General features: G+C 43.3%; 1 protein-coding gene across 2 annotated transcripts in view; it reads right to left on the minus strand.

Annotated features, from left to right (window-relative positions):
* Positions 1–23,990, minus strand: part of BRF1 (BRF1 RNA polymerase III transcription initiation factor subunit) — a 175,936-nt gene that overhangs the window by 67,613 nt on the left and 84,333 nt on the right. For both annotated transcript variants that reach the window (XM_067295078.1, XM_013940837.2), the window contains exons 6-11: positions 20,483–20,632; positions 18,451–18,544; positions 8,825–8,951; positions 7,226–7,265; positions 7,049–7,141; positions 6,074–6,352 (exon numbers count right to left, since the gene is read on the minus strand). In XM_067295078.1, coding sequence (XP_067151179.1) covers positions 6,074–6,352; positions 7,049–7,141; positions 7,226–7,265; positions 8,825–8,951; positions 18,451–18,544; positions 20,483–20,632 — 783 coding nt within the window. The remainder of the gene's footprint in view (positions 1–6,073; positions 6,353–7,048; positions 7,142–7,225; positions 7,266–8,824; positions 8,952–18,450; positions 18,545–20,482; positions 20,633–23,990) is intronic.

Consider the following 23,990-nt stretch of genomic DNA (forward strand, 5'->3'; position numbering starts at 1 on the left):
CTACTGACTACAGCCTTGATTATTCAAGGACAGTGTTTCTTGACCAAGACTTTTGACAAAAACGACATGAACTTTCCTACAGAGAGTTTCTGTTTTGATAAACAAATCCTTTAGAAAATTCCTAACAAATCTATCCATGATTGCCTCTAACGACATATTCAGAGGATTCAGCTTACACTTTCCCTCAAATCTCTCTCTCTGACGCCTGTAACAAACTGCAGGTTCCTCCACACTTTCTCTCCACATCTGTTTGGAGATCTTCTCCTCCTTAGCAGCCTTTTAGCCAAGCTACATCTTTAGTTTTTTTCCCTTAACCTTTCTAGTAACTCACGGCATGAATGAGGAACATATTTACAGCATTCCTATCCTTTAATGAAATGCAAAGATCCTGCCTGAGAAAACGCGTACACAGATTTTAGAGTAACACATGCATACGCAACATTCATATGTGAGTGACATACATAGTTAAAGAAGAAAATCATGTCATCTGTAATTCATACCAAAGACTTCAGGTATCAAAAACCTGCATTCAAAGCAGCTGGTGGCCTCCTATTACCATGCTGGCTGCAGCAAGCTCTTCACATCTCATTAACAACATAATGAAGGCTCAATCAGGGATACAGTCTATCAAGACTGCCAAATATAGGAATATAGTGGCTAGATTAGAAAGATTCGCTTGTATCAAGGTTTTTATTGCTTAGTTCTCAAAACTGGTAAAGAGCTAGTCCTGCCACAGAAAATATTTTCCAGTGAGCAAATAGCACATAAAGAAGAAGAGCAAATCCTCCAAGTGCTATGGTGGTATCACACGAAGAAGCTGGTACCTAGCAGGTCACCCCCCACTACTGTTTTCCACAGGTGGTGCTTAAAACCACAAAAGCAACTGCACCATTAAAGTCAGAGCAAGAAGAGTGATTAGGATGGGGACACGCATGCTTACACTGATGACCAAGTGTACTTTGCATATATAACATAATTAGGGCTCAGCTCAGCAGCTTTATTTCTCATGTATATGGTAATTATGATTTAATAGGGCTTCATAATGTTCTCCCTAATTACTGATTATATCTTTTTATACACTTTTATATACACATATACATTCATATATTTTCAAATGGGTGGCACTGATGCACTCAGACGAAATCTGAGAGAGACAGGAAGATAACAGAAGAAGAAACCAACCCGCAGCAGGAGTTCACGCTATTGGATTTATTAAAAAGTGACAGCAGCAGCAGGACAGCAGTGAGTCTCCCCGCCAGCCACGCGGGGTGAAAGCCAGAGGAAAAAACACCCTCTCAGTGGTGGCGGCTAGTAGATCAGCCCGCCATGTCTCATACAACTTCATCTTTAGCCACTTTTCACATAGTCCTCGGATAAGTTGAAAACTGCTGGTAGCAGGGATGACAACTATTCGATCAGTGCAAGCTGTCTGCATGGGGTCTTGAACACCCACAGAAATCAAAGGAAACATCTTCTGACCTCAGCCCACGTTAGATTATGCCGACAGCAGAAACAGAGGCATAAAGAGAAGAAGTAATAAACGAGCAAACTATTAATTACGAACAAGAGTAAGCACAAAACCTCTCTCATGTATTCCTTGCTAAATTAGTACCGCGTGCAGTTAGCTGGGCGCCTAACCAGCGCAAGATGGTACATGCACAGTGATTTGGCCCTGTAAAAGCCGCTTACTTTTATGAGGACGTGCAGTAGCATGTCACCACCCACTTCACATCCATTATCTGAAACTGTTGCCCAAAATGACTACGTGTGAATTTTGATTCAAAACAAAAACTGAACCAAGGCTGAAATACTACCTAGGTTACCAAAGGTAAACTGTATAAAATCAGTCTGTGAGTTACACCCTGCATTTTACCTGTATCTCTGTTATTCTTAGACCTTCCTCAGTTTTAACCCTGGTCAGAACTAAGTTTATGACTTGATTCATGTGGCAAGAAGAGATGACCCAGACTTTGCACAGCCTGGCAATGTGACACGGGAAGGGCAGGGAAACAGTCTGCAGACATCAGAAGCACAGAAACACCAGGCAAGATGATAAATTATTCGAAGTGGTACAAAGGGACATAAAAATAAATTACAAAAGGGAAATTTTATATAGAAGAATGTATTTCTTGAGAACAGAGTCCATGGCATTTGACTGTGGCAGTCTCCCAGAAGAAATGGTGCCTCGTGTTTAGGAACTTCAAGGTCAGGATGAACACATATGCCAGTGGAGAGGATGCTGGGATGCTGCGCTGCCAGGAAAATAGACCAACTGATCTACCAGATCTCCACCTCTGAAGCAGTGTTCCCACAATAAAGCCCTTTTATTATGAAAAATAAGAAGGCAGCAGTTTGCAAAGACTCAAACAGATTTCAGCTTAAATGTCTCTCCAAATTAAAATACTTCGTAGGAAAAATAGTCAAATGTAGTGTTTATTCCAAGCATTTTACTGCCTCAGTCTCATTAACCCAGTTCCTTACATGCTCTCTTTGTAATGCAAATTTGCTAAAATACTGTGCTTTCCATAAAAAATTCACACAGACACTCTCACACTGCTCAAACACAAACTGTAAGTGGGGCAAAAATATACTAAATATCCCTTAATACTTAGGCTCTGCACCTAAGTCTTATCTGCATAAGCAGTTTGTGAAAGCAGAAACCTTCTGCTGTTGCTGCAGCCACTGTAGCACAAAGGTGGAAGATTTCCCAAAGCAGCTGATGTAGGCAATTATAAACTGAATTACCACATGCAAAAGCCAAATAAAAAGACTTTGTAGAAGGTTCCTACAGCAGACTTTTTCTGAGGAAGAGAGATCATTACAGAGAGGAGAGAAGACACCCTGCATTTAAGGAGGCTAAAAATTGCACGTACTGCACCTGCTAGCTGAGTCCCTATTTAATAGCCGCCTGCCCAACCACTCAGTACATCCCCATGAAGTTTTCGGTGAATCCTCACCATGCAGCAACACGCATGCTGTTTCCAGCCACTGCACTGGCCGGACTTAATGCCCCCATCCATCAATGACACGCGGAGCCCAACAGGAGAAATAAGATCATTGTGACGAAGGTTTCCAGCCCAACCTACCCCAGATGCTCTGCACAGTGCAAGACGACTTGGGGTTGGGGGGGAACCAAGGGGAGGGAAAGGTTCCTGTTTCATGATTTACACAACTGTGGCAAATGGCAAAAATTTCACCTTGAGGGTGCAATGTTATGATGACTCTCTCCCTTTTCCAACGGACTTAGGTGCTGGAACACGAAATACTGTAATAAACTTACGGTCAACTAAGATTCACACTATAAGTTACACTCAAATTCACACTCAAACTCACAGAACAAAGCCAGACTGATTTTGAACTAAATCCAAATATGCAGAATAAATGCATGAATCTTATAATCTTTTCCTCCTCCCCACTAGCATCCCCTCCACAGGTACCAACTACTCATTTCCAGAGATGATCTGTAATTGAGCCATCTCAAATTAAACTCTGAGCAACTGCTCTCAACCTATATTTAGCTCTGGAAACTGCTGCTTCTTTTTCAGACATGAAGTAGGGCCTGGAAATTGTCTAATTTTTCCAACTATACCAGTTGGCATGAAAGAAGATACTACTTCTACGTACAAATCTTTGATTTACTGGAACTATGGGGCAGAATTCAAGACACTCTTGCCTGCGGTGACAGAAACATCTACACTTGTTTTTCAGCAGGATTCAGAGCTATGATGCACAAACGAGCTATAGGAGGCATCTTTACAAGAAGTTTTCTTTATTCTACATAAGAACTAGTCATCAAAAAATCACACTGTAAAAAGGAGGAGGATTAGTCCATGTGTATATAACACGTGTACTAGGTAGTTAGGATGTAGTGATTCAACTGGGAATACCTGCTCCCAACTCAACTCGACTTTGCAGTAAAGTCAGATGTGAATGCTGAGCATATCGTTCTGGCTCCCCTTCCCTTCACTAATTATATTTGTTTATGAACATTCTGAATATTTTATTCAAAGTTTCAGACAATTAATTTATCCATTTCATGTGCAGAACACGGAGATCATCAGCACAGGCTATGTCAACATCGCTTCACGCTGCCGCACAGGGACACGCTCTGGCCACGTGCCATCTGCCACGCAGATACACCTCCCAGCCTGCCCTGTCGCCTGATCCTCCAAAACGCACTGAGGCTCTGCTACTGTTCATGAACCCAGATGACTTCCCAGAGGAAACCAGGGCCTCAAAGGGATGATGCACACTCGCATCTTGTTGCAGCCGCACCAAGCCATCATAATGTAGCAAGGGCTCGGAGGCAGGGAATTGCACTGCAGTGCGTCTACCCTGCAGTACAGACATAGCCAAAGTGAATCTGATTTAACAAGAAACTTTTAAATGTTTAAAATTATCAGAGTCACTGCAAAAAAAAAGTTTGGGGCAAGACCTACAATCAACACACAACCAAACCAATAATTCAGCAACCACCTTCACAGCATACGAAGAAAATATGTACCTGTTCAAATGCCTGCAATGATTTTCCAGATGCATTTAAAGAGAACAAATACACTGAAACCTACTTGGTTTTGAACATTCAGTTAATTTGGCAAGTCCTCCACTTTTGGAAAAAAAAAAAAACAGCAAAATGCAGACAAGCCACAGCATGAGCAGCCATGCGTTCTCCTGCCCACCTGCCTGAAGCCCGACTCAGAGGAACGTATCTGGCTATACTAGCTCAGTTTCATCTCACTTAGTCCTCAGCCCGTCCATTAAAATGGTCAGTAACGATGCCAGCAGAGAAACATCCATCACTGGGAACTCATTTTTACAGGTCATTGGCTAGCCAGACAACAACAGCTTCTAGCCATTACTGACCTCTCTTAGACATGAACCACTGATTTCCTGGAGAAAGACAAGCCATGAGCCATCCATTTTCTTAATCATAATTAAAAAACAAAAACAAAACTGGTCAACTGTTTCTATATGATTTAGTTTGCACAAAATATAAACATGCAATCATCCAGCTACATTTCTGGGATGCAAATAGTAACATAATAAGAACCTGAATGCATTCAGTTCATCTGCTGAGGCAGGGATTACACTATTAAAAGTAGGTGCTGTTAAACACAAATTAGCATCAAAACAGTTTGGACATCAAAATGTTCTGATGCATCGACCCCCAAGTCAACCGACAAAAACAATTTGGACAGGTATATTTTATGATGGAAAAATTAACTATGATAAAGAAAAGAATAAAATGCCCTTTAAATATGTTCAGTTCTCAGTTTCATTAAGATGCAGAAGAAATTTAAAAAAATGCCATCGCTGTAAAGCTCAAGCACACATAACAAAAAGCAAACAAACCTGCCTGAATAACTGGCTGTTTGCAGTATTGTCTGCCTTATGGCTCTGGCAAAATTGGATTCTTCAGTTGATCAGTCCTGCTCTTACTGTTCTGTGCAGTGCTATGTGTTACAGATAGATTTGGGGGTTTTAAGAAAAATGGAATATAACAAACAAAATACACACCAAAATCTGTATCAAGGAAAAAAGCATACAACCTGTTATTTTCTCTTTCAAACATTTTAAATATTTGCCATTTGCAAATGACAGAAGATCCTCAGTCAGAGAGACAGACTGCATCATGTCTGACTCCAATAAAATGTCTCCTGCAAAAGCCTGCCTTGATCTAAAATTCTCATACTCGGGTTGTAATTTCCAGTTATATTTACAGGAATTTGCTTCCTCCAATTTCATAATTGAGTCTGCCTGGCTCAAAACATGCCCATCAGTTATCATACGACTGCAGACCTACTTGCCTAAGAGATATTCATTCTCAAGCTTCAGAAGAATGTTAGGCTCTCCAGGTTTTCCTGAGGAGCACATGTCCATGACCAATGTCAATGACTCAGACTGCTCTCTCATCCAGTCTCATGACTCCTATATCTCTATGTTAGAGTGCTTCACAGAATTGCTGTCACAGTAACCATCAAGATACATGGAAATTACACAGCAAAACCACAACCGGCTGCACATGTCCAACATTTCCACTCTCGGATATTTATTGAATCGCTCTCTTACTCACCAGGCTCTCGGTCCTTAGTGGATATGCACTCTTTTATGGACTCCGTTATGCCAAGACTAGCTGCAGTGGGGAGCGGGCCGAGCAAGGATTCCAGTGCGGGTGGTCTTACAGGAGCTTCATTCCCATTTTTGCATTCTCCGTCGTCATTTGTTTTTAATCTATCCTTCTCAAGAAGTTCATTATAAAAGTCCTTGTTTAAGTGATTAGCAGCTGCTTCCAGTTCCTCATCTTCTGCCTCCTCCTCTCCAAATATGCTAGAGGTATTATCTTCTATAGAATCTGAACGGGGGGAAAAAAAACAACAAATCATTGCACACCATCTGTTACAGAAACTAAATAAATAGGCACTCACTTAAAGAATAAAAATCTTTAGAGAAAATCTGAGGAAGAAATACACAGTATTTACAATGTATGAATATATGGAGTTTCCAGACGCTCTTTAAATTCATTACCTTGGCTATTAAAACATATTTTTGTGAATACAGTCATCATTTAAAATAGATGCATTGTGTTATCAAAATATGGCAGGGTTTTGCGACAGGAGCCAACTACTTACCAGGATAATTATGAATAAAAAATAGCCAATTCAACACGCACAAAGCCCTTCCACATCAATTCATCAGCTGGGGGATTCAGGGACAGAAGGGCCTAGGTGCTGGTCTACTACATTTTTGATGCTGAAAAGGAACATTCTCAGGTACTAGTGCCAAACATACTGTACCAGGAAGGAAAAATGACTGGAGTCATTAATGAACTGTAATTTTAATGAACAATTCAGGTTATTTTGAAGGCTGATACTTGTAATAACTAACTGATAATATGTATCCAAAAGCAGAGAGAACCCCAACATGATAAATACAGATCTTTTACAATACAAGCATATACACAATCACAGTTATTACAATAAAGTTCATACACATAAGACTGGATCTGAACCCCTCATTATTTAATAATCACAACATTTTATAGACTTACCATCTTTAGCGAAATTTGCAAATACTCCTTTTGCTTTTGGTCTACTATTTTCTAATTCAATCTCTATTTCATCTTGATAGCTCGATATTTCACCTGTAATGATGAAATAAAAACTCAGCCATCATTGATGTAATTCTGCATAAATGAGTGATATGTTACACTGAACAAGACTTATACCTTCAAAATCTTCCAGCTTTTTTGATAACGCCTTCTCAAGCTGAAATGAAAATCAACAAAACGAATTAAATGTGAAATTACAAAAAAAGAAACCAAAAACTTTGTACTATCTGTGAACTATATATTCAGACATGCAACTGCACGGTGTTTTGAAAGCAATAAGCAGGTTTCAAATCACAATTCAAACTACTTTGTAGTGTCAGACAGGTAAGATGGACAAGTTTGAAAATGCTGACTGATTTCAAGTGTTATCTCACCAACCTCTATCTCTCACCTGATATTTCCAAAGGAACTTTGATTCTGGCAAATTGCAAATAAAAGGCTCTGTCCTTCAGTCCCTACAATTGTGCCTGTAGATGTGAGCAAGCACGAGGCCAGCACTGAATACAGCGCACATGCGAATGCAGACTGACGTACTGACCAGCAGTACCCAACAGACTCTTGAGGACACCATAAACACGCTAACAGACCCTTAAATGATAGCATAATATTTTGAATATTAAAAGCAAAACCCTGAAACATGAATAATGTAAGATGTGGCTAGGATGGTTACAGAATCTTCTCGTCTGGAGCCAGCTTTAGTTCATGCTTTGCAAAGAAATTAAGCCACACACTAAAACTAGTCTCTGTGGCAGCATGTGCTATATACCACAGAATAAAATGAGCAGCCTGACTAAAGCAATTAGGGTATGTGTTTTCATATGTGTTAAAAAAAAAAAAAAAAAAAGTTACAGGCAATGGCAGTTCTCCCGACTGTGGTATCTTCTTGAAAAAAGTGCAAGGTCTCTTAATTAAAAAGCTTATACCTTTCCAGTTCTGATCTTTGCTGAGTAAGATGGAAGGGTGCATACAGCATATAAAAGAAAGTACAGACATTAGGACAGCTACCCAAGATCTACATGCCACAAGCTCAGCTTCATTTGTCACATGAGAGACCCCAATTTTTTAAAGACCAAAAGATCTGAGGCTTAGGTAAAAGCTCTGAGCACAAGAAGAGAAACACATGCAGCAGGTAAGCGAGCATAAAGGAGAGAGCAGCACTTCGCCTAACTGCACCACCTTGCAAACGGGGGCAGCATCTGGGCAGAGTTACTGAGCCCTCATGTGCAACGCAGCAATCATGTGCTAAGCACCAAATGCTGCTACTCAGCAAAAACCAGAAGCTCAGCTGGTGCTCCCCTACCCAGCCACCGAACGTCCTGGATGTGCACTAAGATGAGCAGCGACTCTGTGCTCCCCGCAGCAGTTGACTCAAACCGCAGCCAAGCTTTGATCCCTCGTCAGGGGATTTTTACAGCTGCATTTGGCACACACCTGAAAGAGTATGCCTCTTTGAAGGAGCGAGCAAAAATGATATGGAATGAAAACTTCTCAACTTTTATTTACTGGGAAGCCCAGCTAATAAAACAAGCAAAAACTATCCTTAAGTTTATGGGCATCATATATGCTAACATTCCTCCTTCTCCTAAGAACCTCATAATAGATGCAACCTTATCAGAGGCTGGTCACCTAGGAATTAGCATTAACTGATTCAAAAAGGAAAATACAGAAGGGAGGAGACAGGAGAGAAATATACAGAGCATCCAGTTCAGAACCCACCTGCTGTATCTTCAATTTTTTTTGACCAGCTGTAAATGAAGGAGGATCACATTCTTCTTCCAAGTCAATCTTCATAAATTCATCTATGGTTAGCTGACTTGTTGGTGTATCTTCAAATTCTGTCAGCCTACAGAGGGTATACAGTATATTATCGTAACATCTTTAAGAACTTCTCTGACAGTAACAAAACTTGTCAAACTGCTAGATTACAGAATAAACATGTCATTCTTAGAAACTCTGGCTCAAACACAGAAGAAATTGAAACCGAACTGATACTAATGGTTTCCTCTGCTCCTAAGTAAGCACCTTTCCAGATCACAAATTAGCCTTTGATTTATTAGATTATGTAAAAAACACTTTTTTGATGAAGAAACGCTGAAAAGGAATAGGGAGGCCACTAAGGTCAATTATGTCTAGACTGACAAAACTGAGATGAGAAATACAGTTCATTCCTCCTGTCCCGCTGCTTTTGTGATCAACACCAAAAAATATACCAGATTCCCAAACGGAAATGTCTGCTATTAGAGCACAAGAATATGCTCAAAAATATTCTTAATATATTAGCATGATTAATTCACACAAAGCAAAAGTTAAAATAACATATTTTCAACCGACTGTAAGAGGGACAACAAATGGCCTTCCCAGGACACAAATAGGCAGCTGTGAAATAAAGGGATCGTCCGCACACTGCGCAGACAGATTAGATAAATGCATATAGTCGTATAATAATGTAATTTGCCTTTGTTCAATGTTCGTATTTTTAAAGTTACTACCTATGCGAGAGAGATGACTAGTTCCACAGGGAAGTGCCATGAAACCAGCTGAATCTTTCAAAGGACTGAAACCAAAAAGAGATCACACTGTCATAATTTCATCCACAAATTTCAGCATTTTATACAGGTGGTTGAGAATCATCATATCCATTTTACAGCTGGAGAAAACAAGACAAAAGGTTAAGAATGAAGCCAGGTTAGGGAACGTCTGGCAGAATGCTTTTCTGACAGAAAGTGCCCTTTTAATAATATCAACATTTTCCATGGGAAAACAGCAATGATGGGCCTGCAGCTGCTTCGCTGCAATATTCCCATCTTCCAGAGGAAGCAAAGCTGACAAGAGCTCCCATCTGCAAAGCCAGGAAACTAGAAGATTGTGATTCAGTGCTCCCAAAACAGGACCTTGCAGAATTTCCCTCCCCCCCAAAACAGTCACGGTTTTCTCTTTTGCCTCCGACTGCAACAAAAATCCTTCCCAAGTAGGAATTTTCTCTAGGATGGAAATTCAGTTTCCAACCAACTCCAAATGCCAATGCCAAGAGCACCTGAACCCACTCTCACCCTAAATCAGTATCAGTGCCTGTATTATTCTAGTTATCTACCTCCTCAAATGAGAGAGAGTCCTCAGGTTATAAACAGAAATCAGTCTAAATAGAAAATAGAGACAAAGTGGGGAAAGAAAGCATTTTCTCCATTTTATAAACTGGGGAACAAGACGAGCCAGAAGGACATCGGCATGACATAACATCAGCACGCTTTGCTTTCAGGCACCTTGCTCCCAGAGCAAAGCCCACAAGCCAAGGGCGCATCTCCTGCTGTGAAATGCACGGGGGGAGTCTGGCAAAAAAAAACAGGAGCAAGCAGCATCTTGAGCACACGCACAGCTGTGCCAGCTGATACCAGCACTGCCGAGGAGAGGGAAGCATCCAAAATCTAGTCTCTCTTCCGGAGTTTGGGCATCTCCACGAAGCACCAAATTTGACAGGTACTTGAGAGTGACTGACAGCCCAAAACCTGCTCCCTGATGTGATTGCCGAAATGTTCCCTTAGAGCATCACTGACCAGCTCCCTCCTCTTCTCTTTCAAATCAAAGTCGGCAGGAGAGGAGGATGCTGTTGGCAAGGGAGCATCTAGCTTTTAATTAACAGACTAGAAATCCTTCTCAGCGTACCGGGCTTCCCGCATGCATTACCCACCTTCCAGGAGAGAGCCGCATCCACCAGGCTGGAGGCAGAACTTGGCTACAGTGCCGTTACTGTTATTTTAATTCAAGATCCATTTAATGCCAAATCCATACATCATTTTAGAAGCACAGAGTTTCCCATCTGTCTCTTCATGTGATCGCCCTTTAGCCGTATGAACTGCACATTTGCAGGTAGCCCCACTTCAACAAGATGGTTGAGACCACGCAGCCTCACCGAGCTAGAACGTTATCTTCTCTCCCGCTGTCAAAAGCCCGCACACGCTTTGGCACAGATCCCTTGCTTCTTTATCCCATGTGTGCTCCGAGTTTGAGATGGGCAACCAGATACCCAGTCCCGCCAAGGTGGCAACACTTTTAGGCATGCAGAGCAACTGAGAAAACATCAGTGGCAAAACCAGTCATTTATGAAGGAAGGCAGGGGACAAGGTCACCATGCCTGGATTTCAGCCCCTCAACCCACGCACGTCTCCTGTCAGGCACCAGAAGCTCAGTGCATGCTCTCTCGCCCGGTCCATCCTGTCGCATGACTCACATCACCCACCCTGCACCACCAGACGTCCCTCCAAGGGTGAGCCACCTTGCAGGCAGATTGCATGAGCCTCGACTCAGGGTCCGGCTTCAGCCCTGAGCTAAAACGGCAGCACGGTATATCCCAGCACCTGCAGTGTATCTGCACCAGGACAGCGCAGATCTGCGTGGTCTTTGCTGGCCGTGCCAGAGGGCGAGCTCAAACCCAGAGTGTGGCATGGTTTGAGCCGCCCGACCCAGCCGCCAGGTCCCTCCCAGGCCCGCGCGCTCCCCCACCGCGGTCCTGATCCAAGCCGAACTGTGGCCGAGGGACGGCAGCCTGGCCGTGAGCATGGCCGGCACGATGGCGCAGGCGCAGGACCCCCAGTGGCCAGCCACAAACTACGGAGAGGCACATGATCTCTTAATTTCTGGCTGGCCTTAACCACAAGACTAACCTTCCTCCTGAAACCAAGCGCCACACCTGACCCTCAGCCTCACAGCCTGAAAATCATTCAGCTAAATTCACTCCTTAGACATCTCCATGCCAGCAGCACCCTAAGTCATGATGAGAGGAGAGCTTGTTAAACCTGGACCCCACACAGCCACACGCGGTCCCTGCTCTGCACAGGCGACCACCAAAGGCCCCCAGGTCCCACAGCCGGTGTCACGCAAGCGAAGGCATACAGACGTCGTGGGACCGAGACCCGCGCAGGCTGGCGTTAAGCACGGTGCCTCCCCAGGCGCTGCAGGAGGGAGATCTGCTCGCTCAACATCTTCTCCTTTAAATCGATATAAATAAATACCTGCACTTGCCAACCACCTGTCTGCCTCAACGTCTTACATTGGCTGATATCCTGTCTACATATTTTTAAACATTTCTTTAATTTTACCCAGTGTTTGGACACATGCCATCAAGGCAACACACTGATGCACGCCGCAGTCTGCGCTGCATAAAACAAGGTAACATTCGTTTGGCAGCTAACAAAAACTGACGCAACCTTAATTATAAGCATGATAATTTCAGGGGCAAGGGAGTGCCCTCGTGAAGAAAAAATAGCTACGGGCTATTTTTTAAGTTCCACATAAAAATGATATCCAAGTTCATTTTGTACTTTTGTTCATCTAAACATATCTAATAAAAGTAGCCATTTTAAGCCATGAATAGAAGGAGGAAAATAAACAGATATACAAATTAAGATATTATTTCTTTGGCACTAATTCAGAAGGGCTCTAAAAATTGAAAACTGGCAGACAAGTATTTGCTATTTATAGCTGAAGCAGAGGCAATCACTACAGTTCAGGCTAAGACTCAACTTCCAGTATAAACGCTCCTCTTACAGTTTCTCACAGGCTCTTTCAAGCAAACTCCTTTGGGAGAAAAATTTTTCCAGAGCTTGGTGTCATCTGCCTCTAACCTCAACCCTTTTTTTCAGAGAAAAATTTCCACGGCTTTTGTTCAATCAGCGTGCAGATACAGCACTTTTGTGCACAGAACAGCAAACCGATTCCATTCACACTTAACTTGGCTCCCAAAAAGGGAAAATGGGTCAGTCATTTTGAAGTTATGAGCAAGGTTTTTTTTCATTTTGTTTTGATTTGGGGAGCCCGTCCAGTGGAGACTTCTGAATCCAGTCTGCAGCTAAGAAACAAAAGATTCCCACGCGGTGCTAGCTGCTCAGCTTTGACGTTTTCTCGCAATTCTGGAGCAGTAGGGCACAACAAAGCCCTTAACCGTGCAAGGTCTTCTGGAGTCCAGCCCAAGTGCTTCAGCAGGCCCAGGAGTTCGAAGTCCAAGATGGACCTCTAAGCAGGGCCAAAGCAGAGAAAGCCACGCTGGCCGCCCCTCCCTGTTCGAAGGAGAGGGAGAGCAACCGAAATTGCCAGCCAAGCTCGGAGGGGAACGGAGAAGTCTGGTCAGCCACGCAGCATCTCATTGCCCGCCTCTAAATACACCATCGACGCCTGGTACTAGGAAGCAGATGGCTTCAAAAGAGGTATCTTGTGCTGGACCTCTATTATCTACTCAATCTTAACTGTCATCTTAATTACAAACATTTTAGTAAACAGATCAGCCAATTTGACAACTCCCGTGTTTGCAGGCTCTGGAAAAGTAAGGAACCACTTTGTATCTTAGTGAAGGGTCACAATATTTCACTATATCCCCCTAGTCTTAACAGAACATTCATCACTGTCGCCTACTGCTCTCACCTGTGCACTCGCTAATACGAGACACATTCAGAGCTCACACTGCTGTGGCAAACTTTAAGCAACCACTATTTATCATACTACAAATGTAACCATCTATTGCATCATCCTTCTCTACCCTTGTTTTTTTTTTCCATGCCAGACATTGCTTATGCATGAACTATTTATGGAAGTATGCAAGAACATACCCTAACAGTGACACCTAATACAGGACCTATGTCAGAACTAGTTACTTAGTATTTCCTACAATTTATAAAAAGTATTTTACAGTATTCACCGATAGAAAATAAACAAAAGTGTAATGTCCTTATAATCATTGTACATATCTATAACTTGATTTATCGTATATAAAAAAGGTATTTTTAAAAACTGCATCAGCAAGTATCTCAATATTAAAGGTAAGCACAAAATCAGAAGCGATCTAGTTACTATGGTTTTACGATTTACAATTCATCACCTGAGCTGTGCTAAATTACTTTGTTCCTAGCCCAATGCAACTGCAAAGAGAAATATTTTCACTTCAACAGCTTTCAGGATATGTTACATTAATACATTTCACCGCTCTTTGGCAATGGACTAAGAGCATGCACACACAGCCATTTACTGAAAACTAATTGGTGACTGATAATTTATTGTGTTCATTTGCTGGCAACTCTCTGTGGTTTCTGCAAGTATTAAAGAACAGATACCTTGAAAGATTTATTCCTGTACCAATGGAAAGCGCCGTTAAGAACTAGTTGCTTTTACTTGCTTACATCAAAATAGAGATTTAAAATTATCACAAATTTGTTACCATAAATTTTAAAGTTCTGCAAACACTTAGGCACACGCTTAACTCTGGTTAACATTTATGCACATGGTTAGCCCACTAATAATCTCATTGACAGATCTTCCTTGGCATCCCTGAAATCGGTCAGTCGAAAGCTTTTGGAGTTTTTTGTCTCCCCCCCACCCCAATCAAGCGTTTACACCATGCTAATGAAACAAAATGTTTTAGCATTCCTTAAAATTTTTTTTCTTTAGCATGGTTCCTCCACCGTGGCATGTCAAAACACTGTATGATCTCCTGGAAAAGAAAAATGGCATACAGCTTAATTTCTTAACAGAACCACTCAGATGAGGAAAGTCAAAAACACAGAAAACTGTTGACAAGATCTAAGCCCGAGTTAGTGCTAATAAATTAATTACTGCTTCAAAAGCAACAGACAAAATAATTTTGAAATGCCAATTTTAAAGAAGTACAAAGTACTGAAATATATGTAGAATCTAATTAATACATTAGCTTACTAGCTGTATAGAAGCAGGATTTAGAAAGTAACATTGCCTGTGAATTGGATTCTTCAAAAATAAAGCCTTTTTTCATTAAAACAGACAATCCAACTTGCAGAGATATGCACCTCCAACTTGCATGGTTCAAGCTGACTTTTAACCTACTATACCAGAAAGACTTCTAGAAACCATTTATAAGCCACTTTAAATTATTTAACTTGAGACATCAAACATTTCTCAATTTAATTTCTTTGTTTACCAGAGCAGCGGTCAGTGAAGAAGCTCCATGGCTGCTCATTTGCGATCAGAGGGGAAACCACCAGCAGCTCCTTCACCTGGGGCAACCTGCCCACTTTCCTCTCCAGGCAGCACTTACTCGACTCTGCCTTCCTGCACATCCTCCACCTTTCTCCACGCTCCAACAGCTTAAGGAAATGCCTCTGGCTTCACTCACCAGATACCTTTACCGGGGTTTGGGCACGGACATTACTTGCATCGCAGCAGAACATACCCTCCCTCCTTCAAGCCTCTCCTTTCAGCGTCCTGACCTCGATGCGGCTTCGGTACTCCCGGACTCCCAACCCCGCAGCCACGCGCCTCCCTGCCATCGTCTCTCCGATCCCGAGCCTGCGCTCCCACGGCAAACCACCCCTCTCCTCGCCTGCCGCGGCAGAAGTCTGCCCAGCCTGAGACTGTGCTAGCTCTTTGGGCACGAAGTTTACGTGAGCTATATACTGCTGCGATGAAAATAAGACAGCTGCAGGCAATACATTTGTCTCTACGCATGAATCTTTAATTCTTTTTCCAGAAAATTACCAACGAAGTCTCTGCAAGAGCTACAGTTGGATCCACAGGTACCAGCAAAGGACCCTACGTATGAAAATCCCTGCAGTATCTTCACCCAGCTTGGTGACTGGAGTTACTGTGTAATGAAGTCTCGCCTTCCTTCACCAAAAATACTCTTTTGTTGTGAAGAGAAACACCTCAAAAATAAATGTTAAGGGCTTTAAACCAATTCTGGCTTTTCATTTCAATTCCTTCTAAATGAAGCTTTACTTCCACTGAAATTTACTCCTCCTGAAAGTTCATCATAAATAGGTTTTATAACAGAGAGCACTTTATGGAACTTAGAAGAAATACGTTTATATAAAAAGTAGCTCAACTTAAAGATAAAGAGAGCAAGCCAAAGAAGTAAAATGCAAGTGTTAACAACGATAAGCTGATTTATTTTAATTTCTACTGAAGAAGTGCCTAAGATCTTCAAACAGGCACAAGGGCCGCCCAGTATTAGATAATGCATAATGGACAAATATCACAAAAATTATTCCCGTTGCAGATAAGGTATTATTTAGTATGCAGAAAAAGTATGCAATAGGTGACTAAACAGATGAAGGAGCAGAATATACAAAGGCCAAAAAGGCAGTAGCGAAGACAGGTGTATTAAACAGGCGTAAGTGTGAGGATTAAACTATATAAAAGGGTTGGGTTTATTAAAAGTTAATTTCTGCTATCTCCACAGATGATTACAGAGAAAATAACAATTTGACTAATTAGTTAATATTTGTACAGTGCTTTGAATATATAAAGTGATATATAAGTTAATATCCTTTCAATTAGACTGGAAATGAGACAGATAGAATTATCAGTGCATTTATTAATATTTAATACGTTCTCTCTCAACAACAGCAACAAGCTTTACATTTTAATTGTGCGCTTCAAAACATAAAGCTAAAAGGCCCTGTGAAATAATGATGACGTTTTCTTACCAAGATCCCACCAAAACCAAACACACGCAGTTTTTTAGCCAAACGGGTAGTTAAATTAAGAACTCTTGATTCAAGGATGGGGGATAGGGTCCATGTACCACTTCCAGGCTGTGCCGCATTTTCCTTCCAAAGCAGATTACCTTTATGCCCAGGTCATTCATTTTAGGACCTGAAGGTTTTTGAGTTAGACCACGTTTTTGCAAACGCCCTCCTAAGAACTGCCCTCCACTTCCACCCAGCCACACTCAGCCCTTTCCCACCACACGAAGCAACAGCAACTCTTTACAAATCCCAATAACAGCAGCAATAATTTAAAGGAAATAAAACTGTACATCAAATTGAGAAGCAAAGAAATTCTTAAGAATGTGGACGAAGTGCTTATTAATTTCGACAACTTCTACTCAGTGGCATTTTGAGAGGAATTCTTGAAAGAAGAGGAAAAAAAATAGGGTGCAAAACCGTTATTCAAAAGAATTTTTTTATTTGCCTTCGTTAAATACTATATAAAGTGCTCTTATTTGAAAAACATCAATCAAATTTATAGATTCGTGATAAATAGTTGTAATTATAGCTGCCTGAAAATAATTCAGCTGTCACGTTTACCCTGTCAAAGTAAATAACGCTGTCATTTTAGTTGATGTGTGTGACTTGAGTAAACATTTCAAAGCATGAATTTTGAAGTAAGATTTCTTCGCATGAAACAATTGCTCAAATTAATTTTCCTTCCAACTCGAATTTATTATGCTTATTTTCTTAGCAAGAACGAACTCTTTAACTATTTAACCAGAGCATCTTGAAGTAGATTATGGGTGCATAAATCATTAACTATACAAAATGCACATTAAAAAACATGACCTGTTGACCAGAGACAAAAAGTGGCATTTGTACTGATACATCCTTGCGGTCATAGTACCCTAAAGCACTTCAATCATTAATTTAAATTTATCCCTATACTACCCATGCAAAGTAGGGAAATATTATTACTTCTGTTCCACAGATGAGGATCTGGGGCACAAACATTTTCCACAATTTAGAAGAGAATATTATTAACAAGTGTTAGGTTCAGCTGGATGTGCTCAGGCTGATCTCAGCAAGATAGCAAAAAGAGTGACAAGGGAGTTCTCTAAAGACAAATCTTTAGAACATAACGGGTGGTAAAAAAAATTCATATTGGGGGTAATAGAAAGCATGGTATTTTAGTTAGGTCATTTTTCACCGAACCTGGGAAACAGGAAACAGAGAGTTATGACTTTTCAAACCTAAAATAAAGGAAACTGGGTGATTTTTACTACTACTTCCCTCATAAAAAGGTGGAAAATATTAGTAGATCTTTAAAAAAAACACACACCAAAGGTACATAGGAAATTCCCATTTTCAGGTTCACATTCTGATGACAGTTTGACTTCTGACCCCTTTAGGGAAGTTATCAGTAGACTCACTGTGTTGTCTTCTATTTACTAGCAGAGCAACGCTATTGGAAAAGAACATTTTATCAAAATAATATTTTTAGATGTTCTGTTCAATCACAGCTGTAGAACAGGACTTTTAAAGTATTCTAGATTAATGAAAAAAAACCATCGTGCACCCTCAGCTTTGAGAATCAATTTTTTTCTGAATACACAACAATGCTGTTGACATTTCTCACACAAAGGTTTTTTGCCTTAAACTCTTCACCTGTTAAATGGACACAATGCTTCTTACTTTGCTAAGCATTTGAGGCCTTACATAAGAGACAGATGTTATTACTTAAAAGTGGCCAGCTGAACACGCTGTGCTTATTTTATTCCTAGCACATCTGAAAAGGCAAAGAACCTATTTTTCTCTGATATACATTCATTTTAGACCACGCCGCTTTTCAGTACTGTAAATGAAAGATAAAAGCAATAAAACTCCACTGACCTTTTCCTTAATGTAGACTCACAAACCTTGACCACTCTGATGACCTCTTTAACAGTGCGTCGGAAATCATGCATTCTTGCTGCCACTAGCAGAGCTAGAGAAGAAGCAGGGAAAGTCAATGCCAAAAAGAGGAAAAGTTCCTGAAGAAAGGCAAAAAACACGGAGATAACCGTACCCTGTCTTTGTCCCTACCTTCAGTTAAAGAACAGTAAATGCTAATGTTCAGCTGTGTACTTGAATACAGGTGATTAACTTGTCTATACAAACTTTGCTTCCTACCCAGAAAAATTAAGCTGATCGCAAACTGTACCCTGGAAAACCCTACGCATTAGCTCGTCTTGGAAACCATGGTGAGCTACTCAAATACAGCGCAAGAATATATGACTGTTCACACATTTTCAAAGTTACCATCTTTTTAGCAGAATTTGCTAGACTTGAATAAAAATCTCCAGTTAACTCTGGAGAAGCTGGAAGTGAAACACTGAATCTGCTTAAGCTGTTCTGCTCATTTCTGTCACTGTTATCGCTGCCCTACTAGTGCCCCGGCACGCTCAGGCAGTACCGCTGTATATCTCAATACCTATTTTAATACTGGCTGCGTTTACATTGGCATTTTGATTCAGAGCAATAGCACAGTTTTGAAGCAAACCCTTCATCAGCCCCATCCATCATGCACGGTTCAGTGCGCAGTACAGTTTTAAGCATGCAAACACGATTCCCTTCCGAGGAAGCCAAGCCCGAGCTCCTCTCCAGGTGGGCACCTCAAGCGCTCCAGCGCCCCATGGCAGCAGCAGGGTCTGAGCCAGCGGCCGCTCCTTCAGACAGCTCCCAGCATCACGTGCACATTCAGGCCAGGTGACCAAACTAAACCTGTTCCAGGGTAAAGCCCGTAAACTGCACACGTGTGGATGGATGCAGGGGACTCGGCACCAGCTGCTTCAGCCTCTTGGTGCTTCTGAACCAAATTACTTGCTCGTGCGGATATAGCCTAGACAGTGACTCAAAGATAAGGCTGGTTCACCACAGAGCCCACACTCAAATTTGGAACAACGTGCGAATTTGGAGCAAGTGTTACTAACTGGAGGAGGCCAAAAGTTTCAAGGAGATTGCAGTCATGGGTTGCCTAAGGTTTATACACTATTCTTCAGTCAAGTACGCACATATAAGATCCTTCAAATAAAATAAAGCACATACATGAACTACGTGACTACATATGCTTTCTGTTACTCTGACCTCACTGCCTGGTACTGACTACCTTTTCATCTAGCCTTCCCAAACTGGTAGATTTTTTGTAAGAATCATGACTTAATCTTGGAAAGAGATGAAGAAGGAGAGGGCATTAACCTCAAAAATTCATTTAGAGAGGGCATTTCTTGCATAAGGTGAAGTGTAAGGACACGCATCAAAATGTTTGCAATAATGGGATAGTTTTAGCTGAGATAATCTAAGGAGAAAAGAGCAGTAGGAGGGCTCAGGAGATATGTTTATTAGACCAACTGATATAGTCGGAAGAAGCGGAGACGTTTTCAAGCACGCAGACCCATACAGGCAAGAGAAAAGAGGAAACAGGAAGTCAGAACACTTGCATCACGCACAAGTTAGAGGGAACTGGTAACTCTACACAAGAAACCATACGGATGGGGGAAGAGGGGCAGCAACGCTGTCAGTAGCAGAAGACCTCCAGGCAAGACGAAGGGGCAAAGGAGGACAACAGGAAGGGAACATTTTAGCAGCAAGCGCCTGCAGAGATGGCGGGTGAGAGGAGCACGGGGAAGGACGTCAGCAGATCCAAAATGCAAGATACACAAGATCTGAACAAGACGTGCAGGAGGAAGGATAAAAACAGCAGTCTGGGTTTCAGAAGCTCTTTAGATGAAGAGCTGGATAATCTGTAGGGGCCCAACAAAACCTGGAGAATAAGGCACCACCGAGGAAATGCAAAAGTTTGCATCTGTACCCAACTCCAAGCTCTTCTGCCCAACAGAGCAGGCAGCTCCCCCATGTGCAGAGCACTATCCCGGGATTCACGCACCTGCTCCACAAAGGCCGGAGGGCCTGCGGCCGGTGTGCATCCAGTCTCTCTTCATTCGCTGTAACAGCCTGAGAGCCGTCATGGACACTTCGTGGTTCTTATCCCCAAATTCAAGCATGTGTGCAAAACGAGGGATGTACAAACACGGATCTGCAACAGAATATAACACAATTATTTCTAATCCTGAGCTTGAATTTCTGAAACACGTAGCTCGAGCAGCAGCACTGCCGGCACGTCACGGCTGGCTCGCTACATGGTTCGTGGACGAAAAGCAACACTCGCCACGGCGCAGACTGTGCTGCTGGGGCCAGATCCTCTGATCACTCATCTTCAGAAACACCCTTTTAGCAAGGGTACAGCTAAAGCAAAATCCTTTCTTGCTTTACAGACAGAAGCTTTTAAAGCACTGCACAATCTTTTTTTTTCCACACATTTTTCAGGGTCCAAAGCTGCAAATGCTGAACCCAACAGGTGAGCAGTGTTTCTGGTATCAGTGAAATTATGCGCAAAGTTAAGCTTTTGAAAAAGCTTTTGCAGAGTCAGGAGGTAACCTAGGTCCAAAACTTTTAACATTTTCTGCAAAGCAACAGATAAACTAACTTGCACGTCTTCTCTCACACCTAGCTAAAAATTAAGCTTTGAACAAAAGCCATTTGCTTAAAACTCTATGTTCCTAGCAAAGGTCCACTTATACCTTCAAAGCTAATTACAGCTCCTTCACAGACTCACGTTCTGCCAATACAAAATGCCGTTTATTACAAATACTGAGGCATATCTTCCATCGGCATAAGTTGCTGGAGCCCAATTAACGTCAGCAGCGTTATAACAACTTACATAAGCCAAGGATCTGCCTCCCGATGTATCAACTTATTTCAAATGCTGGTGTTATCAGCTTCAGACCAGTGGTGCTTTGCCTAATCCAATTTATAATTTAGCACACAATCCTGTAAAAGCTATGTTCAACGCATGTTTACTCTTATTTGAGGTATCAGTTTCTCATTTCCTGCCAGCCTTTTATCACTTGACCGAAAATCCATGAGGTTTGGTAAATTGTTAACTATTAGTCTCAGCTCAATTTCCTTAGCTGATCCCCTATGTGGGCACTTCAACTGATAAAGATGAAAATCCGGCTAAAAACACTCAACCATGTCTTACAGATTTGCAATTAATCAAAGCAGCTTCATTTAGCACGAAGTTCTAACAACGATGCCCTGTTGCCACGCGTAATTACCACGATCGCACGACACAGGATCACGCCTGTCAGCCCTGCACAGGCATGTAAATGACAGCGCGCTATTTACCGAGCAAAAACTTCCAGACGGATCTCCCTTAAAACGTAAGAAATGCCGAAGTGCCGTCGCTTCCTAAACCTGATTATAAAAAAGAAATGTTTATGAAAGATTAACCAATCCCTGTGATTCATAAGGGCAGTTTTTCTGTATTTTAATTATCCAAGGAACGTGCCAGCAGATACCTAGCTGCTATACATATGTTAAGGTGCCGATCACAAATGAATTGTCTTATCTGGAAGAACAGCTTAGAAAAATCCATCTTCAAATATTTTCTTGTAAGAAGATGTATTAACACAATTACAGCTTTAAAAAAAAGTATAACTTTATGAATTTATAACAAGCAGAAATAACCAGTTCCAAAATACCAGAAGAAACCTTTCAGCAGCGATAGCCTGCTTCAAACCCTCCTTTTGACGTTACAGCGACGCCCGTGACGCTATAATGCCGCGGCTGGTTTGCTGTGGGAGAGGCCCAAGTGCAGCAGGAATTAAGTGGGCTCCTGGCACAGGAGCAAGGCCATAAAGGGAGGATTCGGGTTAGTTCGTCACAGCTCTCTCTTCCCCCGCTTCCATGCATTTACACACATTTGCATTGTAGCTGCTCAGAAATTTCGTGCCCACAGGTCATCTGACAAAATGTTACACATCGTTAATTTAAATTCTGAAAATACCAAAACAGTCAGAAAATGAACATGCACTTTGGTTTTAAGCAAAGCGAAAAGCCTTAAAGAGGCCATAACTGGCTGGAACGTTAATACTACCGGCACACAAATTAAACGTAGGGCCAAGTTTAACAGGAGCATCTGGTGCTGGATGCAAACGACTTAAGTTTTTTTCAAAAATTAAAAATGTTTAAAAATATATGCTGAACCCAAACACCTTGCACCTTTTCCACATAGCAAGCAGAAGCACCAGCGTAGACCGCTGCCTTCGGGGAGACCCCTTGGGCTGAAACCCTGGCATCCGGCGAGGAAGTAAAACGGGGGCAAAACCCCTTGGCTTTCCGGGAAGGGGACTGAGGGGGCTGCCAAGCAGGTGTCCAAAAGAACTAAAAAGCTTTTTTAAGAGTGTCTGCTTTGCGCTTCCCTCCCTGCCCCCCCCCCCCCCCCCCGGGCCTTGGCGCTCGGCCTTTCAGCAGTGCCTAGATTTGCACGGTAATTAACAGGGATACAGAGATTTTCCTGGGAAACTCAAGTTTACAAGAGCGACGCCCCAACGAGAACAGGCGACGAGCCCCGGGCGCAGGGCAGGGGGACGGTGCCCGCCACCCCGTCCCCGGGGCCACCGGCGGAAATAAACGGGCGGGGGGAAAAAAGGGGGGGGGGCGGAAAAATACTTTTTTTTTTTTTTCTCTGGGGAAAAAAAACCCAGAAAACTCCAACTTCTCCGTATTTGAGTAATTCAGCCCCGGGCGCGGCCCCCCCCCGGCCCGCGGGCGCTGCGCGGCGGAGCGCGGCGCGGCGGCGCCCCCGCCCGGGCCGCCCGGGAAGCGCGGAGCGCCCCCCCCCCCGCGGCGGCGCACCGGGCCCGGGGCCGCCCGGGGAGCGCGCAGGCCCCGCCCGCGCACCGCGCACCCCACGAGCGCAGGCCGCCCTCCCCCCCCCCCCGCGGTGCTCGGCGCTGCAACCCCCCCCCCCCGCCGCCTCCTGCGTGGTGCTGCGCTCTGCATGCGCTCTCATCCCCGCACAGCCCGCGCGGTGCTCGGCGCTGCACGCACCCCCCCAACCCCGTGCAGCCCCGCTCCCGGTGCTCGGCGCTGCATGCACACACACACACACACACGCCCGGTGCAGCCCCCCCCCCCGCCATGGTGCTCGGCGCTGCATGCACACACACACACACACACGCCCGGTGCAGCCTCCCCCCCCCCCGCGGTGCTCGGCGCTGCATGCACACACACACACACACACGCCCGGTGCAGCCCCCCCCCCCCCGCGGTGCTCGGCGCTGCATGCACACACACACACACGCCCGGTGCAGCCTCCCCCCCCCCCGCGGTGCTCGGCGCTGCATGCACACACACACACACACACGCCCGGTGCAGCCCCCCCCCCCCGCGGTGCTCGGCGCTGCATGCACACACACACACACACGCCCGGTGCAGCCCCCCCCCGCGGTGCTCGGCGCTGCATGCACACACACACACACACACACGCCCGGTGCAGCCCCCCCCCCGCGGTGCTCGGCGCTGCAGGCACAGCGCCCCCGAGCGGGCGC

The sequence above is a fragment of the Apteryx mantelli genome, chromosome 4 (genome assembly GCF_036417845.1).
Source record: "Apteryx mantelli isolate bAptMan1 chromosome 4, bAptMan1.hap1, whole genome shotgun sequence".
NCBI lineage: Eukaryota > Metazoa > Chordata > Aves > Apterygiformes > Apterygidae > Apteryx > Apteryx mantelli.